This window comes from Stylophora pistillata, chromosome 10 (assembly GCF_964205215.1).
Source record: "Stylophora pistillata chromosome 10, jaStyPist1.2, whole genome shotgun sequence".
Taxonomy (NCBI): Eukaryota; Metazoa; Cnidaria; class Anthozoa; order Scleractinia; family Pocilloporidae; genus Stylophora; species Stylophora pistillata.
The window spans coordinates 12,855,326-12,877,817 of record NC_142528.1 but is presented as its reverse complement, the minus strand read 5'-3'; the positions used below and the strand labels follow the sequence as shown (position 1 = coordinate 12,877,817).

Below are 22,492 nucleotides of genomic sequence, written 5' to 3'. Positions count from 1 at the left end.
CAAACTGTGATAAACGCTTTCGGAAGAGCGCTGAACGGCTATGAAAAAGACTTAATAAATGCAAGTGATAAATTCAGAGTTTCACATGATTTCATGTTCACTTACAGCAATTCGACTCGTCCGAGTTGTCATCACAATCACCCTCGCCGTCATTCACTTTCTCCGCATCGATACACTGACCTCCGGTGCGGCAAGCGAATTCATCATCTTTGCAAAGCGCTACGGATCAGACAAGGAAATTGTGAAGTTGGATTTGAAAGATTTGTTGAGAATGACGGTGCAACACAACACGACAAAACAAAACAAAACCAAATCATATCGAACAAATAAAACCACCGCTTCTACTACAAAAAAACGTTAACCCTTTGGCTCCCAAAATCCAGCTCATAGTTCTTCCTTTTGATCGTCATTCATTCCCTTGAATTTAGTGTTTCATCGCGATAACAACCTGTACTTAACGGATTTGTCTCTTCTCATCACCTATCTATGGGACCTACAGGATTTTGCATTGAAATCGCGAGGAGATGTAACAAATTAATCAGATCAGGGAGCTGATTGGTTACAATAGATCTATGAGTTTAGACGCAGGCTCTAAGAACCTGCACTGTTTTTTGAACAATTGACTCTCAACAAGGTAAACTTAACGAACAAAACTTACGACAGTCCTTTTCGTCAGCACCATCCGGCTCACAGTCCGGAGTTTTATCACAAACCCACTCTTTTGATAGGCAAACCCCGCTTGGACAGGGAAACTGGTTTGGCTTGCATTCCTTGGGAGCTGGTTGAAAAAAAACAAACAAACAAATAAACCAACCAATATAATTCATTTAATTACTAAAAAACTCTGAAAACCTGTGTAAAATACATCGAAAGGCTTTATGATTTAATTGCAAAAAATTTGGGCCGACGTTCCATTACCCTGGTCTCTAAGAATTCCTCTCTTCGATTTAAACATTTGAATTACAATTACAAAGCGCTCTTTCCACAAAACGCTGAGTCAGTCTCAAGTATTAGCTTTCGTTATCCTTTCATACTTTGCCTATTCCTCTAAATTTTTCTTTATTTGTCACTTAACATCCCAACACCAGTATGCATATTCTCCATACCGATCTCTTTACATTTCCCGAGGTGCTGAAAAGGAGAATTTCTTAAGCAATCAAGGGGCCTCTTGACTCGTTGATCCTTTCCTATATTCCCGTTACCTTAAAGTGTGTTTTGGGGGTTGTATTGTAAGAAGAAATTAGATGCTGATCACTTTTAAGGATCAAAGGGTTAAAGATAAGTTAAAGATGACAAACTAAGGGCGCCCGCCTTTAAAATACACTTACGTCCGCAAGTTGAATTGTCCTCAGTTAGGATCATGTCCATAGGGCAAGAACACTGAGCTTTGTTGTGATCGCCCACCAAACAGATGTGTGAACAATGGTTCCTGATACAAGGATGATAATCTAAAAAGTCGACACAATAAAATTAACGCGCTTGGACTCAACTCATAATGAAATTTTCAATTGAGGTCGGAAGTAATCCGGGTTGACTTGTTTTTGCTTTACCTCGCTTTGTGATTGGTCCAGAAAACTCGCACCATTCTCTCGACCAATTAGATGCAAAACTAAAAGCAATCACGACGCGGTCGCCTGCGTTTTCCCGCACTCCCGGCAGTTTGGGCTCTAAACAGTAATTTCCTTTCTTCTCATTGGCTGTTGTGGGGTTTGCAATACTCAATCGAAAAACACTCTTCTAGTAATAATCATGGCTTAGCAGAGTGCGTTCGATCTCGCTTAGGAATGAATATTTTTAACTTGCGCAACAAAATTTAGTGTGTAATTAAACCAGTGAATATTAAATGGTGACGTGGCTCACAGTTCCGATTTGTTGTAACCCATTTCTTTCCATGCAAATGCTTGCAATTGAACTAGATCTCTCTTTAAGGCATCCCGACCGAAGCTAGTTAAGACTTCGCTTTGCCAGGGGGATTCAAAGCCCACGCATGAAATCAAGGCGAGTGGTCAGCCAAAGATGGCGCCAAAAGCCTCGAGTGAAACTCCTACGGAAACGAAATTACCTACACAACTACAAGAGTAAAATTATTTACAAAATATGAATCCACTGTGATTGGCAGGAAAAAAAATCTCCTTCCTTCCAAACAGTAACGCAAAGAAATGTCAAAAGCACGTCCGTACCTGTTGACTTCCTTGTATCAACCACAATCATATCTGTCAAACCATTGATGGAGGCTTGCACCGTCTTGCCAAAGTCTTCGCTCACTTCACCTATCTTTTCAATTTTCTTAAGGAGGCGTGACTCCTGGTCGATCCAGTACACATAATTCCCATAAACTGCCAGACCAATGGGATTCAATATATGTCTCTCGACCAAAGTGGCTCTGTTGGTCCCTGTGAGACAAGAGACATAAACATACGTATGATGCACGATCCTCGCAGTAGAGAGCGCTATTTATGCAATAGCGAAAATCAGACCTGAAAAAAAGGATCGTGCATCATACGTATCTAATACCGCAGTTCAAAATATGTGAACTTCATATATTCATTGTATCAGACATAAACATAGTTAAGGGAACACAATGATAAACGTACGCAAATGCGCAAACATTGCAACCGCTACAAGGCATGTTTAAAGAAGTTTTCCGCTCCAAAGATGATTTGTCCGTACTAATCAAAGAGATCTAAAAGCCGCAGGTGTAAAAACAAAGAGCCCGGCCCCAAGCAAAGTATACCGCTCTGTAAAACTTTCATTTGGTTCCATGTACATGTTGTAACAATTTTAGCTCATTTTAGCTCTCCACTTTAAGAATGGTCCAGATTGACTTACCTCCGAGGTCGCCATACTCAATCTTCTTCCGTTGCGTGTCAGTCCAGTAAAGTTTCTTGCCTTCTTTATCCACTGCCAAGTCTCCCGGAGAGTCGGCACTGAACAGACGCAGATTGTCTTTGGAAAGTTGCACTTTGTCTGCCCCAGCCATTGGCACTTTCATGATACCCTTGGTGTTTGAACCGACATTAGTGAAGTACATAAGCCTAAATAAGAGGCAAAACAGAATGGTTTATTTAAAAACGACATTAATTTATTTTTCGCTGCTAAAATACAAAGGCACCGTTATTTAGAATGACTTAATCTGGGAACTTACAAAAGACAAGCGATAATTTACATGATGAATTGTTTCCGTTTCTATGGTTAATTCCCGTCCAACGCTTTTTCCGAAAACTATTTTGGAGTCCGGGTGCCGACGGAGACTAAATTTTGCCTTTGGGCGACTTGTACACTTTTCAGTAAATGGTTTGAAGCCGGGGGTAACATGAAAGTGTAGTGTGATCGTTCGGATGTGTGTAGCTCTGAGAAGGACTGTTGTCGGTTGTCGAAACGTCAGTCACTACCACCGACAACAGTCCTTTTCAGGACTACACTCACCCGGACGATCACACTACACTTTCCCTTGTACACTTTTGTTTCTTTGGAAGCTTTTATCTCTTTAAACCCCGAGAGACACCAGCATCTAGTTTCTCCTAAAAGCAATACTGCTGAATCATTCAAGTCAATGATCGCCAACCTAAGACGTTTCGATCGTTTAGTGAATTCTCCTTGTCAGTAACGAAAGAAAAGTAGAGAGAGAATAGTGTGAGAATAAAGTTACTTATGTTGAAAGTGTAGATGGTTAAGAACTGGGCTTACCAGATTTCTGAGAAAAGAGCCTTCAAACACCAAGAGATTTTCCTAACGGCGTATCATTGATTATCAACGAACTACAAACACGCACTATGATTTTCCTAAGGGCACATCACTGATTATCAACAAACTACAAACACGCACCATCATGAATGGAATTAAATTTAAAAGACTCACCCTTTCTCAGGATAAAGTACAATTGAGCGAGGAGAAACGCCTTCTTTCTTAAACACTTTTCCCAGGTTGGTGTTGTTTCGTAAACTGTACACATTGATACTGTTAGTAATAGAGTCCGTCCAAAACAATTGCTTCGCATACGGGTCAATGGCGAAATCAAATGGAGACGCATTTGCAGCCAGATTTAAGCTGTTGTCCTTAACGGAGCCGTTTTGATATGCAAATTTAATGCGGGATTCCTCGATCCAGAAGACACGATGGCTGTTGATGTCGAAGTCAATGGCCTGGACATCTGACAAACCTCGCACGGGTAAAACAACATCAAGGTTCTCGGATGAATTGAATAGGATTCGTCGAATGTCTTCTTTGGTGCTGTACAGCATGAAAACACGAGGGGCTATAAACGGGAATTAACACAGATTATTGCAAGCAGAAAACGTTAAGATTGATTAAGATTTCTAAAGATAACTCCCTGAGATTTTGTGGATTTGCGCAACACTCGTCACACGTCTCTTTGACTCTAAGGCGAGATATGAAAGCCACCTCTCCTTACAAGTTTAAAGCAATGAGGGGAACACGGATAATGAGAAATAAGAAAATTATCAGCTAATGAATAATACTGTTCCAAAGCACTACTTTCTCGGTAGAAAGAGGTAAAGAGTTTATTATTAAAGAAAATTCAAGGCATGGCCAGTTCTCAAACAACAAAGCTCAAAAGCCCGGGGGTTGCCTTAGGGGGGGGGGGGGGGATGTTAAGGCTTAGAATTGATCAATGCATCACTCAGTCTCAGAGCTGGTGTTGCCTACAAGTTTGTCTAAATTACATTCAGTAAAATGTAACACCTATTACTTATCAACAAACCTAAGCAACTTTTATTGTCAGTCAAGGATAAGGTATAGTGTGTAGGGCAGGAACACTCTTTTCTATTTCCAGGTTTAGCCAGACACAGGTGACTACATCCTCCATTCTTGAAGGCGCAGGGATTGGAACCTAAGAAGAAAGACATATCAAAATAAAGGGTTAGTCCTAAATTTGAATAGAAAAGTCTCTCATCCTCTGAAAAATTCCATTACTATTCACGAGGTCAAATCCCACACACGAAGAAGAAGCTCCTGAACCTCGCTCTAAAATATTGCTCCTGTATTGACTGTTAAACAAATCTTCCTCGTCGGTACCAAAAGAAACGTATAGAGAAGACTATGGAAAATAAGGAAGCTGTTGTTGGGGTTTGAAGGGTTACTGTTCAGGACAATCAACATGTACTTCATCTGGGTTTACACCACCCCACTCTGGTGAGGAGTTGGAAAGCCGGGCATGGTGGGGCAGGGTAAGGACACGTGGCACTGCAACATTCGTACTGATCATATTGAAAATTCAGGGGAAGAGTTGCAAGCTTTATTCGTGTATCTGAAGTGATTCCAAGTGTTCGTGTCTCAGGTCAAAATTGACGCGTTGTACCCTACTTGTTTGCGTTGCGTGCTATTTGTCAGAATTACATGAACCAGCAGCCACATGACTAATGCTGCACTAACCTTCTTGTCTGCTGCCGTGAAAAACCAAGATGTCCATGATAGTAAATTCTATGTTGCCCTTTATCTGAGTCCTCTCCATTCCATTCGTTTTGTTAGCGCGGTAGATTGAGCCGAGTTTCTGATCTGTCCAATAAATGTAACCCTTGAACTGGGTCAAAGCAAATGGCTTTGGAAGTTCCGATGCAATAACCTGCCTGTTTGAACCGTTCAAATTTGCACACTCGATCACTTTGTTCTCGCTATCAACCCATAATATCATTTTGGCAGCGAAATCAATTGTCAGCCCAGTTGGACGAGTGACATTTGGGATGATTGTCTGTCTATTAGAACCATCCAGGTCTGCTCTCTCTATCATTGGATGCCATCCACCGTTTGCCCAGTACATATGCCTATGACAAAGATTACAAAGATAATGAATGTCTTTATTTTCAACCCTAAAGCCAAAGAAAGACAGACATCTAACTTCTCCTTGCAGCAGTAAGGCTGAATAATTCATTAAGATGGCAAGAATAAACAAAATCATCACCAGCGTAAGAAGCTTTGATTGTTAAACAAATTCTCCTTGTCAGTACCAAAGGAAATGTACAGAACAGTATGGAGAATATGGTTACTGATCTTAGGGTGTAAAGGGTTAACTAGAATGCTGACTTGTGCACTTTTCCTTCATATGCAGCCTGGGAAACTATACACAGAACCAATAAGAACCAATAAGAACCAATAAGAACCAATAAGAACCAATAAGGGGGAAGAACCAGAAGACTTTCAATTCCGGGAGCCAGCAGAAGGGAATTTCTCTTCACAATATCAAACTATTTTCAAGCGAAAAAGGCTATGAGAAGTAAGAAAATGATCACCTAGGGATTGTGTTCCATTCAATGTTAAATTCTCAAATATCAAATTAAGAAATGTATTGCAGACTATGTAGAGAATTGGTATTTACATGTAGATCTTGGGAGCGAAAGAGTGCTGTTAGTCTTTCTGAATAGGATACAAGTCCATTTGAGATTACATACATACATACATATGTTAATTGACCACTCCACATGGGGGCTTTTCAGGGACAATTCCCACCCAGCAACCACCCCAGGGGAGGACATCCATCACACAGTAATCTCGTGCATGGAAAATTAACGTCTCCTACCCCTAACCCTGCAGGAGACCGGGCCTCCATTTATTCGTCCTTATCCGAGAAGACTAGAGTATCTAACCATTTCTTAATAGAGAGAGGTAGCATGTTCTTCTCACTTGTTTTAAGACCTTGAGATTGCATTTCCTATCCCACCCTCCCCCCACTCTCCCCCCACACTCTCCCCCACTCTCCCCTCTTCTTCCAGCATTTCTTCAGCATTCCCTCAGTCCTTGTTGAGACCTACAGAACCTGGTGAAAAGCTGCAAAACTCTAGGGTACATTTTCTTCCGCAGGGTAATGCTATAGCCACAATTTAAGCACTGATCACATACCCAGGCACAGGATCGAGAGTCAATTCTCGTGGTTCCCATAAATCCTTCCAAATCAGCATTTTCCGGTGCTGGCCATCCAGCCGTGATAACTCTATTCTCTGGAGCTTTGAATCTGTCCAGTAAAGGTTCTTGGCAATCCAGTCCACAGCCAAGCCATCAGGGTATGACAAGTCTACAGCAATCAAGTGCTGCACATTGCTACCATTCAAAAACGCGCGACTAATAGTCTTGAGGGTCAAATCTGACCAATAAATCTGCATGTCGTGAACACTGAAATCAAGAGCATTTGCTTCTTTAATCCCAACCAATGGAATGATCAAATCATTGTTAGTTTCCAAAGAAATTCTCCTGATATCATCAGCATTTGAGAACACAAGAAAAGCTTCTGGTACTGCAGAAAAAAAAACACATTATTTTTTTAGTATTGCTACAATTAAACCAATTGTTTACTACGACACACCTATCATTATGTCAAGAATTCCCTATTAAGCTGCCTGATTAAAGATACATGTGTATATGTATCTTTAATCTAACTTTTCCTTTTCCTGAAACTGACTACTTGAAATTCAAGTAGCTGAAGCCGAGGAATGACGAGGGTTATGTGGGACCGTGTAGAAACTCTGCTTTGGTGTTTATAAGCTCCAAACTGGCAATTTTAAAACACGTAAGCTTAAATATTTTAATTCACTCATTCACTGTGCACAGGATCGCTTACAACTTTTTTTTTTCCAAACGTTGGAATCCCTCGTCCCTTTGAACGAAGTCATTTTGAGTTTTTAGACGTGCAAAAACTACCGCGAAGACGCTTAATTTATTGGTTTTAAACTTCTCAGCCGTACTAGGTTTGTAGTTCGCGTTGCTTAAAGTTGAATTTTGGCGGGCTACGGCGACGTACTCTCCCCAAGCCTCGTCAACCACGATAGCCGTAGCAGCGCCAGCCGTAGTGATTTGCTTTAACTCCCTAGTAGTGAACTTTATTTATGTGTCGTGAAAACCTAGCGCATAGCACTAGTTGGGGACACTGGGTAAAAGCTTTAAAAATAAGATATCTGGAACCTATTTACAGAATTATTTACGTAACCTATTAACAGTTAAAATTATTTATCAATTGTGACAAGACAAAAGGAAACAACTACTTAAGATTTCACAGTAACATATTTGATGTGATTTGTCAGTTACATCAAGCCTGATTCTTATAACTTCCTGTCACTTTGGATGTAAGAGCATAATTTTACACTCCACTGCAAAAACACTGACACCTAACAAGCATGATCCATGGACAATCAGACCCAATGGCTTTAAGAGAAATGTTACCTTGATCTAACTTCAAATCCTCAAAATTAATTTATGAGGAAATATATGGCAGCCAAAGGGAGAATTGCCAATCAGATCTTGGGAATTAAAGGGTCAATAGTGTATGACAATTATGTTGATTTCCATAATTTTGAAGAAAAGAAATGGCTGGCTGGCTGGCTGGTTTTTAATAGTTTAAAGGGTATTACTGAGCCTGCTAAGTTAATAACTATTAGTCATCTGTTCCAAATACTTACATATACACCTTTTCTTTTCAGAGAGAAGCTCCATTCCTGTTGGGCATTCACATTTGGGTCCTGATGGTGTGTATAAACACAAATGACTGCAGCCTCCATTATTGCGTTGACAAGCATTGGAACCTTGAAGCAAAAAGAGTGTTTTAAATGTGATAAAAAGGACACATGGAAAGTGTCAAAACTCCTGGAATTATCGAATGAAAAAAAAAGTCTTACCATAAGAGAGGTTGAGGTTTACAGCTTTGAGTCCCATAAGATCAGGCAAGCCTTCAATGAGTACTTTTCTGTTTTCACCAGTTCTTTTGTTCACACTCTCTATTGACCTCCTCTGCCAGTCCGTCCAATAAAGATTATTCCCCAGGACAGTAAAACCAAACACATGCGGCAATTTTCTATCTAAAATAATACGGCGAGCACTCCCGTCATAGTTCATGACTTCTATCTTGTCATTCCTAGCATCAGCCCAGTAAATCTTTTGCCTCACATAGTCAATGGTAAGGCCGTTTGGCCATGCAACGGAGGAGTTCACTAAGATGACTCTGTGACTCCCATCCAGCTCTGCTCGCTCAATCTTTGGGTGCTTTCCCCAATCAGTCCAGTACATGTACCTAGGTGAGACCACATTAGAACATTTTTACACTGATAAAATGCTGACACATTTTTGACAAAAATTTGTACACCACTACCAACTTTCAGTATAAAAAAGAAAAGAAAAATATTCAAATCTATCTTTTTTCTGAAACATCTCAGCATGCCAAAACCTGAAATCCTTGAATTCTGATAAGCTAATCATGGGCTTAATGTAATTCATCCAGCCTTTAAAAATACAGAACATAGTCCTGAATTTTTTCTGTGCCATTACCATGGAACGGAGAAAGCAAATCAGCAGGAAAAAAAATAAGCCATCCACAGGGTTCAACACTAACTTTTCAACTTCCTAGCCAGGTGGCTGGTGACAACTTAGATGTTACAACAATTTCAGTTTGTTTACTAGCCAAACTTGCTTGTGGAAATCAAAACCATTAACCAAAACCAAATTCTACTAGTCTGTGGCTGGTTGGAAACTGTTAGTGTCGAGCCCTGCATCCACCCATCTAAGTCAGTCCCAACTGGAAAAAACCCTTGACCTTCATCTTAAGTATATATGGCCCTCTGCCTTCTGCCTCTGACCATACTCAAGACTAAGGGCACAGATTTTTACCATGTGTACCTCCCACCCTGTAAATAGCATAATTAGATTATATATATAATTACCCCTTAGTTGGATCCAATGCTATTGCTCTTGGTTCATCAAGATTTTCATCAATGAGAACTTTCCTAGCTGAGCCATTCAGCCTGCTGACTTCAATTCTATTAGTGCCTGTGTCTGTCCAATACAAGTTCCGTGCCACCCAGTCAACAGCAATGCCATCAGGATATTTCAGCTCACTCCTTACTACTGTCTGAACATCTAAAATATGAAGAAAGAAAAAAGAGAACAGTTCAAAATAACGTTGGTCAGTGCTCAGTAATGTTTTAGATACCACAACATGCAGGAAAAGTTCTGGTGGCTGAAGTTGCACTTTACTCTTTCCACCCAATAACATTATATCAAATAATAATAACAATAATAATAATAATAATAACAATAATAATAATAATAATAATAATAATAAACAATCTTTAAGGAGGAAGCGCCCGTCATGTAAATACGTGGTTTTCAGGGAGATCCTCCGTAAAAATAAAGAGTATTAAAAGCTAAAATAAGTATTAAAAGCTAAAATAAGAAATACAATTGTCACAGATCTAAAATGGTGTATATCTAAAGTTTTATCCATCATTTAAAGTATTTATCCATTAAGAATCTTGTAAGGTTTTCCTTAAAAATTGTGCATGGCATTGGCCTTCTTAAAAATACTGGGAGGGACATCCAGTCATTTATAAAACGGAAGTAGGACACCCTCTTTCCGCATTCCGTTTTAGGTTTAGGCAATCTAGGTAAGTAGCCATTTCTAGTGTTGTAGCCATGCGAACTTCTCAATGTCGATTTAAAACTTTCAAAATGTTGCGGAATGTCTCCTTTGATTGCATTTTCTACAGTGGTACAACGATGAAATGATACCTGAAAGACTGTTTAGGAAACTTGAGAGAACACGGTGTATTCAGTTACAAGCAAGGCTAACCTTTTCCATTCAACCGGCATCTTTTTATCTCGAGTCTGTCATCATCACTCCAGTAAACATATTTGTCCACTGGATCAAAATCAATAGCCACTGCATGACTGATTTCCGAAACTGGTAAAACAACGTCAGTGAGATCAGGTGTATCAAGTGATATTCGCCGCAGGTCCCCTTTTCTTGCCAGTAATAAAAAGTGGAAAGGGCCTGAGATTTAAAAGGGAAAAAAGAAAATATTATTTATGAATGAGCTTGTAACTGGACACTAAATTATAATCAAATACCGTTGTTAGTCAGAGTATATTATCTGGTTTCACAGGCCACCCTTGAAATCAACTTGTGAACTAGTTCTTATTTCCTACAACTATACTTGTCCAAATGAGATACTGGTGAGAATAAAAGTGCTGTAATCAGATCAAGTGGGCATGCATTTTAATTACTGACTTTTCCCATGTACCTTTCTACATGTATTTGGGGAATCATTGTGAACATTTTTCTGCTAGTTGGTAAAACCTTCTCATTTTCCAACCAAGTAACAAAAGTACTGAACAATCCAAATGTAGGGGATCCATGTCATTCTCCAATATTTTTAGCCACATACATCTAAAATTCTCTCAAGCACACATTGTCGAAAATTAAAATTTTTACAGAGAATGTACACAGGCAAATTTTTCAACCCAGAAAGTTGACCAATTTTATATGGCAGTGGCTACAATGCATGCTCTAAGGCAAGTCCCACACACACTTTGCCTCAAGTGACATGGAGACTTTTCATGTAAATCTTTGTCACTGCCATCAGTTGCAAAATATACCTCAAATAACATTCTAATGCTACACACCAGGCATACGGAATGTTTTAAATGCATTGAACCATTGAAGACAGTATACAACTCAACAAAAGCCTATTACACTATTAGACGCTATTCCTAACAGTGCACCCTAAATCATACCTTGTTCACATGTTTTCCCATTAGACAAAAGCTTCACACCAGTGGGGCACGCACAAGAGCGACCATGAGTATTCAATAAACAAAGATGGCTACACCCTCCATTGAGAGTAGAATTACAGGGATTTTGACCTGTTGCAAGAAAAGTCATGGAAATTGTCAAAATTAAGCCAGGGTCACAATATTGTCTTTCTTTTAAACTCATCGGCACTGATAAGCTTGGAGGAAGGTGCCATAGCACTGTGGCAGTCGCGCTGACTGCCCACAGCAGGAAGGTTACCATGGCGACACAACCTCGGTCCACCCCCTCTGGCACCAGTCACACTGACAAGTCAGTGGAATTGTTTTTATACTTACCTGCTCTTGGCCCGCCATAGAGGAGGGAGGGCGGGGGCACGAGAGGCGGCTCACGTTAGGATCAGCGACGATCTCAAAATGTACTGAAAACCTCGTGACCCTACAATTGCAAAGGGGGCGCCCCGCAGCATGTCCTCCGCTGACCATCGTGCCTTGATTTTAACCTTGCCTAAATTTCATTTAGCCTCATTTTGACAAAAGCTATCAAAGTAAAAGCCACTTGCTCACCAAAACCCCAACTACCAATCAAATTAACATGCATATGTACACTGTACCTTTAGCCAGCTACTTTCACTTCATTTACTAGTAAATTTTTACAAAAAATCAACCAGTTATTACAACAAAATTGATAAATTTGTAAAATTTACTGCATGTAATACCTTTTAGCGCTGCCTAAAATCATTCAGAATTCTGAAAAATTCTACAAGTAAAAGGGTTGCACAACAGCTTGAAAATTTCTTTTACATGCTGTGCTTGAAATTAGGGAGAAAACTACAAAAGATAATCAATAACGATGCAAACTATTATTTATGCTTACCTGGCCTTTGCAACTGTCTTTTTGGTTCATATGCATGTATATCCATGGGTGAATTGGAACTTGACAAGACTATTTGACACCGCATACCATTGTTTTTATTTGCAGCATGTATCCCTTTAGAATTCCAATCTGTCCAATAAATTTTGTTTTCATATAATGTCAAAGCAAATGGATGAGCCTGATTTGCCATAATACATTGATTTGGAGATTTAAATATTCTCTCTCGGTTTGTACCATCATAATTAGCTTTAGCTATGTAAAACAATTTTGCATCTGTCCAGTAAATTTTCTGTGCAGCGTAGTCTATTGTTAGCCCATTAGGCCAATGAATGTCTTGTCTGACAATTATGGAACGATTAGAGCCATCCATTTCAGCTCGCTCTATTTTGGGTTGTTCTCCCCAATCTGTCCAAAACATGAACCTGGAATGATAATTAAGAAAAAAAACGTTAGATACTATTACCACCATTGTTATTCTCAGGAGCATCCCCGAATTTAATTACACCTCATGTGAAGTTAAAAATCAGTGAGTCCTGTAATCTGAAATCATCCACTGTAGTTGCTTTCTCTTACTCTTTAATCAGTATTGATTGCCTTCTTAAGTACACTTTCTTCTTTAACATCAGAGACTAGGAAGGCTGTGCAAAATTCTTTGACCAATCGGCCAGCATGATCGCTTAGCATTGTACCAATGCAAGGCCCTCACAAAAAAAACTTTTAATTAAACAATTCCTTAATTAAGAAATTCATGATGAGAGTCTTCAAGCTTCAAAAATGAGCTACCCAAGTTATCTTGGGGGCTAGCTGACACAAAGTCGAGCATAGTGAAACTCTTTAAAAACTTACTATAGCTCCCTTTATTTGACAAAGTTAAGTTAAATAAGTGTACTTTGGTCTTAAACAGGCCTACTGACAGGGTGCGCGGGTGCGGAACCACACAATTCGGTCAAACCTGCACAATCCGTGAAAATTCGCAAAATACCGCACAATGCGGAAATTTTTACTTGAAATTTAGGTATTTCAGTCAAGTATCAAGATTTCTAGAATATTTTAGACTATTTTCAGACTATTTACCTTCAAAAACACTCTAGAATTTCCACACTTTCATCAAACAACTCGTCAATTGCGTTATTCCAATAACAAGGCGTTCTTACCGTAGCCTGCGCTTTCCTGGGCACTAGTCTACTTCTAACTCTATTTTTCATCGGCGGCTTATGCCTATGCTTTTCAAATAACGAATCAGAGGTGTTGTTGAATAAGGCCACTGGCATTGTGGCTTTCTTACTCAAAGTGAAAAAAAGGAATGTTTATTCTTGGCATTTACAGAGCGAATGGGTTGTCAGATATTAAGACTTTCGTAAATTGTAGTGGAATAAGAAAACACGGCTTCCATCGACAGTAACTTTTACCGGTGAACTCAAATTAATGTTTCTGACACGTGTTTTAAGTAGCTGACAATCGCCGGCAGTCACCAGCAGAAACTGAAATGGAAAAGTTCTTTGCAAAAAAGGACAACCCTACAGCCGTGAATGTAACGCCAGCTAACAGGGTCAGAATTCTTCAAAATAGGTTCTAAAGTTCAGTCAATAAGATAAAAATCATTCAAAGCAAAATCTAGAAGTCATTTAGCCATTAGAGGAGGAATTTCACATTGATATTAAAAGAAAAGGTATGATTTATGAGGAGAACCCGATGTTTACTTTAACAGGGAGTGGGATAAGAAATATTTTGTTCTACGCAAGATTACACAATCCTGCACAATTAACTTTTTCTCCCGCACAATTCGCCTCCAAAAAAGCACACAATTTTCATCTTTTTCCCGTACCCTGTCAGAGGGCCAGCTTAAACCATTTTCAAGGAAGCTTTCCTGCTTATATGTACAATGTACTCAAATTTAATGTAGACCTACAAGCTCAAACAAGTTGTTTTAGTACATTAAATCTCGCCTGCCCTCATTTCAATCCAAAAACCAAGGGAGGGAGGGAGGGAGGACCGACAGCGTATCTGTGACCAGATTGTGGAACTAACTACCCATTTATCTAAAGAGAAAGGAGACAACAGTTGCTCCAGAAAGGCCTTGCATAGACATTTTTTTAAAAAGCTCTGACGAAGTAGAACAGTTTAATTAGTCTAAATGCGATTCAACATGAACCAAGCAACATATTTTATTTTATCTAGTTTTTAGCTCAAATTCTTTTAAACCTGTCAACCAGTTTTATAATTCCCAAATATTCTTTAATTCTAAAAGTGATACTTTGAGGATTGGGGGCCACCAGTTCGTCAGTTGAATAACTGTTATATATTACATGTTATCCTCTTTAATTAAAGGTATTATTATTATTATATTATATCATTCCAGTTCTTTTACCAAGGCAGTGTCAAAGTCAAAGTTAAGTTGTTCCAGTTAGTAAAAGTCAGAATCCATTATTTAATCCAATAATTATCCATTAGTGACAAATTTGAACAATAGTTTTGTGACTTCTCATCACACAGTCAAGAGTAGAGTTAGTGTTTATCACTCAAAATTGTTTTTCTATTCTCTAGTGAGCAAGAAATTTATGAAATAGGTGGATTGAGTCTGCACAGCCATTAGTTTCCAGTTCAAAATGTGATTCTTTCAACAGAGGAAGGACTCAAACACCTTCACAAGTACTTATAGAGCACTGATTGCTCTTCAACTGAAGTAAACAGCTGTTCAGTTTGTTTGATTTAAGTGACACCTGAATGAAAATTTTTCATTATATTGTTATAACAACAAGATACTGTGTATTTAACCCATTGACGTCCGGTGCGCCCTCATGCGCCCGGAAATAAAACCCCTCTGAAAATCCAGTGCGCCCTCATGCGCCCTGTCAGATATGACTCGTTTTTATTGGCTGTAGCTAAGAAACCGTAGTCCCCTGGGTATTGAAATATATCTGAATGTGACCTGCATAAATTAACCTTTCATTTGATGTTATGTTTTTCATTCTGCGATTCGTGCGTGATTTTTAGCGAATTTTTGAAAATAGCATTCAGTATTTTAGCATGGCTTCTCGCGGATTTGACGATACTTCGCGTTCTTCCGATGAAGAAGAAGAAATCTTTCCTGGTTTTTCTCTCAAAGTGGCTGAAATTCAACAGGAACGGCAGAGAAGGCTACAAGAAAAATCTGCGTGATGTTGATCGAGAAATCGGGTAGATCTTTGATTTCAGCAAGCGCTAGGGGGGAACAAACTCCGATGTCCATATTTTTGCTAGCAAAGAAGAAGACAACGATGAAGTAGATAGCGACAACGAAGATATGCCTTTGGGGTTCAATGGTCAAACACATTGAGTGAAATTGACATCGAAGAGTTTACCATAATTTCCTCATGGTCCAACGAAAGATCTGGGCGAGGGTGCAACATCGAAAGCTTTCCTTAATCTTTTCATCGACGATGGGAGAAAGCAAAGTGATAGACGCGCCTTCGAAACATATGCTTGTGAGTAATGCAGCGTTGCATTATGTCAGCAAATGCGTGGCAAACTCTCCAGCTTTTCAAAATAGCACGGAGGAAATTAACTCTTAAAAAACACTTAACCTTTGATCTTAAATTGTACCTTGTTTTTTTTCGTTCTTTGGAGCGCTGTATTAGGCCGTAAAGCCCAATTTCATTTCACCTTCACTTTGCGAGTCGCGAACTGGTCAAAGATAAAAACAACTTTCTTTGTTTGGTATAATCTAAGCTTCGTTCGTAGTCTCTAACTGAAAGGGTTCTATTCAATCGATAGTTATTTCATTCTTCAGTCCTTCCATAGACAATTTTCTGCCAGGTCTGTGTAGGCTTAACTCGTAACTTCTAGTTTTTTTTACCTCGTGACGTTCATTGATGTCAGCACTGGCGGTAAATTCAAATTTGATCTGTGCAAGAAAACTTACAAATTTCACTCTCTTACCCGTGAGATGGCCTGTTTTAATGCAAAATTTTTTTGACTAATTCTTTTTGTTTGCATTTCTGCTGAGTTAACAGCAGCAATTGAAGTTGCATCACTGACAAAAACACCAATGTTTCTTTTCTCCTAGGAAATTTGGTAATATCAACTAAGTTGAAATTGTAAATTGGCCACTGTAAAGAGTTAAAAAGCTGACATTTCAAGCATTAGCCCTTCGTCATTTGCTCTGACAAAGGGCGAACGCTCGAAACATCAGCTTTTTAACTCTTTATGGTGGCCAATTTACAATTTCAACTTAGTTGAGATTACCAAATTACCTTGTTATCCCCACCAACACAGCACCACAGTTTCTTTAGAAACTTATCCCCTTTATTCATTTGTCTTTTCTCCTAGGTATAGGCCACCCTAACCTCCGGTTTTAATGACCCAGAGCTTTTACAAGCCACGAGCTAGAGGCCTATATGCCTGTTTTCCCTTCCCAATTTATGTAACAGTGTTCATTTGTTCATGCAAGAAATTACTTGACATACATCTGGGTCAACATCTTTCAACATAATGATAACACAAGCATAACAAAAACAACCATCCCTATAGAGGTGACCAGCATTTTGTATTACAATACTTGAAACAAAATTTTTATTCTTATGGTACAGGAGAAAAAGTAAACTTCCAAAATGGGAGATAACAAAGATCTCTAACTATGAATGCACATAAAAAAATACCCTTCAATAACATTATATATTACGTACAATTAATGGTTTCTTTGCATGTGTAAGGGTACCATAATTTTACGGGCAAAATATTAAGAACAATTAACCAAGAGCCAGTGTTACTTGTTCAATTTTTAATAGTTCAAGAACTTATCACTTTGTTTCAATAAGGGGAAGTAACTCCTCTAATGGAAAAAAGACTGCACTGACTTCAAAAATATTTTTCAAATGAGAAAGGAATGTAAAGCTTCATAAAACACCAAAAATATTATTATTAACAAGGGTTATTCACAATAACAAACATATGAAACATATGAGTGAACTGCGGTTATGAGACGTATATAAGAACGATCCTTCGCAGTAAAGCACTATTTGAGCAATAGTGGAAATCAGACCTGAAAAAAATTTCAGGCCTGTACGGGATTCGAACCACTGACCTCTGCGATACTAGTGCAGCGCTCTACCAATTGAGCTAACAAGCCAACTGGGAGCAGGCCATCAAATTAATTCGATATAAACCCGTAGATGATAAATCGAACAACAACAAACATATGAAACATATGAGTGAACTGCGGTTATGAGACGTATATAAGAACGATCCTTCGCAGTAAAGCACTATTTGAGCAATAGTGGAAATCAGACCTGAAAAAAATTTCAGGCCTGTACGGGATTCGAACCACTGACCTCTGCGATACTAGTGCAGCGCTCTACCAATTGAGCTAACAAGCCAACTGGGAGCAGGCCATCAAATTAATTCGATATAAACCCGTAGATGATAAATCGAACAACAACAAACATATGAAACATATGAGTGAACTGCGGTTATGAGACGTATATAAGAACGATCCTTCGCAGTAAAGCACTATTTGAGCAATAGTGGAAATCAGACCTGAAAAAAATTTCAGGCCTGTACGGGATTCGAACCACTGACCTCTGCGATACTAGTGCAGCGCTCTACCAATTGAGCTAACAAGCCAACTGGGAGCAGGCCATCAAATTAATTCAGGTCTGATTTCCACTATTGCTCAAATAGTGCTTTACTGCGAAGGATCGTTCTTATATACGTCTCATAACCGCAGTTCACTCATATGTTTCATATGTTTGTTGTTGTTCGATTTATCATCTACGGGTTTATATCGAATTAATTTGATGGCCTGCTCCCAGTTGGCTTGTTAGCTCAATTGGTAGAGCGCTGCACTAGTATCGCAGAGGTCAGTGGTTCGAATCCCGTACAGGCCTGAAATTTTTTTCAGGTCTGATTTCCACTATTGCTCAAATAGTGCTTTACTGCGAAGGATCGTTCTTATATACGTCTCATAACCGCAGTTCACTCATATGTTTCATATGTTTGTTGTTGTTCGATTTATCATCTACGGGTTTATATCGAATTAATTTGATGGCCTGCTCCCAGTTGGCTTGTTAGCTCAATTGGTAGAGCGCTGCACTAGTATCGCAGAGGTCAGTGGTTCGAATCCCGTACAGGCCTGAAATTTTTTTCAGGTCTGATTTCCACTATTGCTCAAATAGTGCTTTACTGCGAAGGATCGTTCTTATATACGTCTCATAACCGCAGTTCACTCATATGTTTCATATGTTTGTTGTTGTTCGATTTATCATCTACGGGTTTATATCGAATTAATTTGATGGCCTGCTCCCAGTTGGCTTGTTAGCTCAATTGGTAGAGCGCTGCACTAGTATCGCAGAGGTCAGTGGTTCGAATCCCGTACAGGCCTGAAATTTTTTTCAGGTCTGATTTCCACTATTGCTCAAATAGTGCTTTACTGCGAAGGATCGTTCTTATATACGGTTATTCACAATATACATACAGACTGTCCCCAGAAGAAAAATATCACAAATCATTACACTACCAAGAATTTAGAAATCATCTTGACTTAAAACAGAATAAGTACAACATGTAAGTATTAATCTGGAAGGTTAAGTTTAAGGCCACAAGAACAAGGCAGAGTTTCATATTTCCTCCTTCCTTCCTCAAGTGGAGAAAATCTACCAGACCACCAATTTTTCTTTAGGGGATTAAGAGAGAAGAATTGTAACATTCCCCAGGAAAAACAAACTTTATAAACATAACCTGGATTGAAATCTCTTAATCAGATAAGAGCCTAATCAAGCTTTGCTCTGATCAGAGTTCATGCAACCTTTTTCAATACTAAAATATGTCCTCTACCTGTCACAGAATTTAACAATTTTCCACAGTTGACATATCCTTTAAAAAGGTATGCCAAGTTAACTGCTGTAATTGAACTTTTAAAAAATTCTTTAATAGGAATGCAACTCCAATTGTGATACTGGCACCAGTATATTACAAGGAAGTTTCATACACCACAAAAATGGGGCACACCAAGGCAAAAAAAAAAAAATCACATACTTTTAGATAGCCATTGACAACAGCTTAGGATTTTGTGAAGATATAAACATCAAAACAAGAAGGCTCAATAACAATTATAAAATGCAAAGATAGGAAGCGAAGAAGGGGTTATATTTCGACTAAAAGATAGATTGCCAATTTAAATGATCTCTCAACTAATCTTGAAAAAATGTCTTAATAATAATAATCAGTAATAATAATCCATAAGATTTAACTTTAACTTCTTAAGACTGCCATTCATCCAAAAACACGTACAGCATTAAAAAACTTTTCTAAGTTTCGTACTAATTCACAAGGCCAAATTAACAGTGTTATTAAAGAGTGTAAAGAAATCCCATAAAACAATGGATAAGTAGTAAAACATTCATTGGACCACAATTTAAGAAAAGGTCAAATGAAACATTAGGCTGAGCTATTGTCCATGACCATTAACAAAGCCTTCTTCAAAGCTCTCTTTATATGGGACCATAGACTATTCAAGAAAAGATATTGCACGTCGACAGATTTTCAACAAAAACCCCATGCCATTTACTTATGCTCAGGATTTTTACAGAAGAACAGCCCCTCATTAACAACACAGAGAAAAATAAAACTTGCTTTAGAGGACAATCCACACTAAAGAAATAATTAGTCCACAATTTCTCAGTTTTAACTCATTCCACAACTACTGTATTTTTGACAAACAAAGTAATCTTTCGGTTAGAAAGAAATTCACGAATAAAATATCTTCTCTGGGCAAATCTCTCAGTTTAAGTGTTTCCCTAAAAAATGGCACTGTCCTGCTTTACTCAGTCAATTTCAACAGGGGGCAAGAATAACAAAGAAAGCTTGGATTCCAGCAAGATCCGCAAGCTTTCTTTTAAAATGGTATTGAGTTCAAATACTGGATGCATGCAACAAATTCTTTATGGCATACTCATCACTTAAGAGATTGCTTCGCGAGACATTCAAGCTAGGCAACACTTGCGACCTTTAAGGTTCGCTAAAAGTAGGCTAACGCAAAATAATGATAGATAACTGTTTGCCCGCCGAAGTTCAATACTTAATGTATTTTTAATTGAGCATAGTTCATTAGTCTTTCCTTGTCGAACTTTAAAAGAAGAACTAACTTCAAAGAAGCATGCTATTTACAAAACATCGAAATCCAAGATGACAAGTTCTTCCAAAGCCAAGCAAAGACTAGGCTGGTAAAGAAATTACTGATTTTTTTTTTTTCTTTAAATCACCACAAAATAATCTGCAGCTATTGCGAGCAACTAAATAACACAAAGTCTACAACTTACCCCTTGAGTGGATCCACAGCAATCGCTCTTGGAAGACCCAAATTCTTCCAAAAAAGAACTTTACGGTAAGATCCATCAAAATTTGCAACTTCGATTCTGTTCGTTTCCCAGTCAGAATCTCTACAATCTGTCCAATACAACTTTTTTCCAACCCAATCTACGGCTAATCCTTCGGGCTTTTTCAAACCCACTGATACAACATCCTCAACTTTTCTTGAGTCAGGACTTCCCGTCATACTAATTCGTTTGATTTTCTCAACACTAACATCGGTCCAAAATATAAATCCATCTTCATAGCTGAAATCCACAGCGATAGCATCTAAAAGACCAACAACTACAATAGTTTCATTTGGGTTCTTTGGACTCGGTCGCACTATTCTGATGTCTCTCCGGTTAGCGTATAAAATCCTTGGAGAAGTCGCTGTGGAAAATAAAGAATTCTATAAGAAGCGCAGCTGACATGAAATTAGAACTAAAGAGTAAAATACCTGATTCGTCACAAGTAATTTCATGGAGACCAATCGAGGATAATCGAGTTATTAACTCCGTTTAGCGAAAGGAAACGTCCGGGAATATTTTGTTTTCATCGTAACGGCCAAAAGGGTTTACACCTGAAGAAATACGAGTGAAACATATCGCTTTCAACGGGCATAATCACTCTGTACTAATTCATCTCCAATGTTCTCCGAGGATTTGCTAAATGTTCTGTAAATAAACAGGATAATATAAGCTTACAACTTTTCATGCAAGACGCACGTAGCCAGAAACTGCTTCGGGTTACTAAATTAAATGTGTTACATTGCATATTTTAGTCCTGATCACCTCTGATCAAGGAGTATATCATTCCCTTTGATCAGTTTGAACAGGGGTGCAAGGGTTTAAGTAAAGACGACTGTAAACTTTGCCTAAAATGCTGCATACCAAACCAAACTCGAAGCGATCGAATCTCGCGTGGGGAGAACAGGTATTCTGCGAACACTTGAAACATTTATCTAAAGTTTAATTTCCTCACGCTAAGAAAATTATACTCAACGATGCCTCAAATAGAGCTTTTGCTCTCGTCCTACAGCATTCTCTCATCCTGAGCAGGTATTCGGAACATACAACGACCAAAAATATATTAAGATACCACGTGCAAATGAATTTATGAGAGCAATGTTGTTGTTATTATTAAGTTACTGGGAGAATTTGGGTTCGCTCTTTGCGGCTTCTACAGTTTTTCCATGCAAACGAATTGGTTTTTAAACCTTCAAACTATCATTCCAGGGAGGACAAGAAATGAGATCACCATCTGAAAGCAACTGTAGGTGAAGCCATCGAACAATCTCTGCACGTACTTCAATGTCCAATCAATAATGGCTCAAAATGGACGACAACTACGGGTGTAAATTACAAGTTTTTAAGCACTAAAGATCTATAAGAAAAAAACCAAATTCAACTGGTAATGGTCTACGAGTGTTTCTTTGTTCAAAGGACTAGCTTGTACTACATGAAAAGCGAATCCACATAACCAAGATAGAAATTTTGTCCGCCAAGCGAATCAATATCATCAGGGAGAAAAGAACACACTCGCATAGATACGCTTCGAACGCACTTACCTAAACATATCCTATAGTATACGCAAACCAAGCAAATTAATGCTTTGAATTTCATCCTACGCTATCGGTTCGGTAGCTTCACCATTAGAAACAGTGGTTGAGTACTCCAAGGGGTAAATCAAGCCACATATAACCATGAATTGATTTTCGAAGCAAACGCAAATCAAATCTACACAAATAATCTTCTACTAGTACTCGTA

The 22,492-nt window shown here is 38.6% G+C and overlaps 1 protein-coding gene across 1 annotated transcript in view; it reads right to left on the bottom strand.

Moving 5' to 3' along the window:
* LOC111320193 (low-density lipoprotein receptor-related protein 6) overlaps positions 1-22,492 on the bottom strand; it is a 25,849-nt gene extending 3,357 nt beyond the window's left edge. The window contains exons 1-17 of the mRNA XM_088735720.1: positions 22,293-22,492; positions 20,695-21,115; positions 12,401-12,822; positions 11,509-11,637; positions 10,565-10,765; positions 9,657-9,852; positions 8,619-9,010; positions 8,403-8,525; positions 6,853-7,243; positions 5,392-5,780; positions 4,721-4,849; positions 3,859-4,255; positions 2,830-3,035; positions 2,181-2,393; positions 1,329-1,448; positions 659-778; positions 106-219 (exon numbers count right to left, since the gene is read on the bottom strand). Of these exons, the coding sequence (XP_088591846.1) occupies positions 106-219; positions 659-778; positions 1,329-1,448; positions 2,181-2,393; positions 2,830-3,035; positions 3,859-4,255; positions 4,721-4,849; positions 5,392-5,780; positions 6,853-7,243; positions 8,403-8,525; positions 8,619-9,010; positions 9,657-9,852; positions 10,565-10,765; positions 11,509-11,637; positions 12,401-12,822; positions 20,695-21,115; positions 22,293-22,347 (4,018 nt within the window). The 5' untranslated portion in view covers positions 22,348-22,492. The remainder of the gene's footprint in view (positions 1-105; positions 220-658; positions 779-1,328; positions 1,449-2,180; positions 2,394-2,829; positions 3,036-3,858; positions 4,256-4,720; positions 4,850-5,391; positions 5,781-6,852; positions 7,244-8,402; positions 8,526-8,618; positions 9,011-9,656; positions 9,853-10,564; positions 10,766-11,508; positions 11,638-12,400; positions 12,823-20,694; positions 21,116-22,292) is intronic.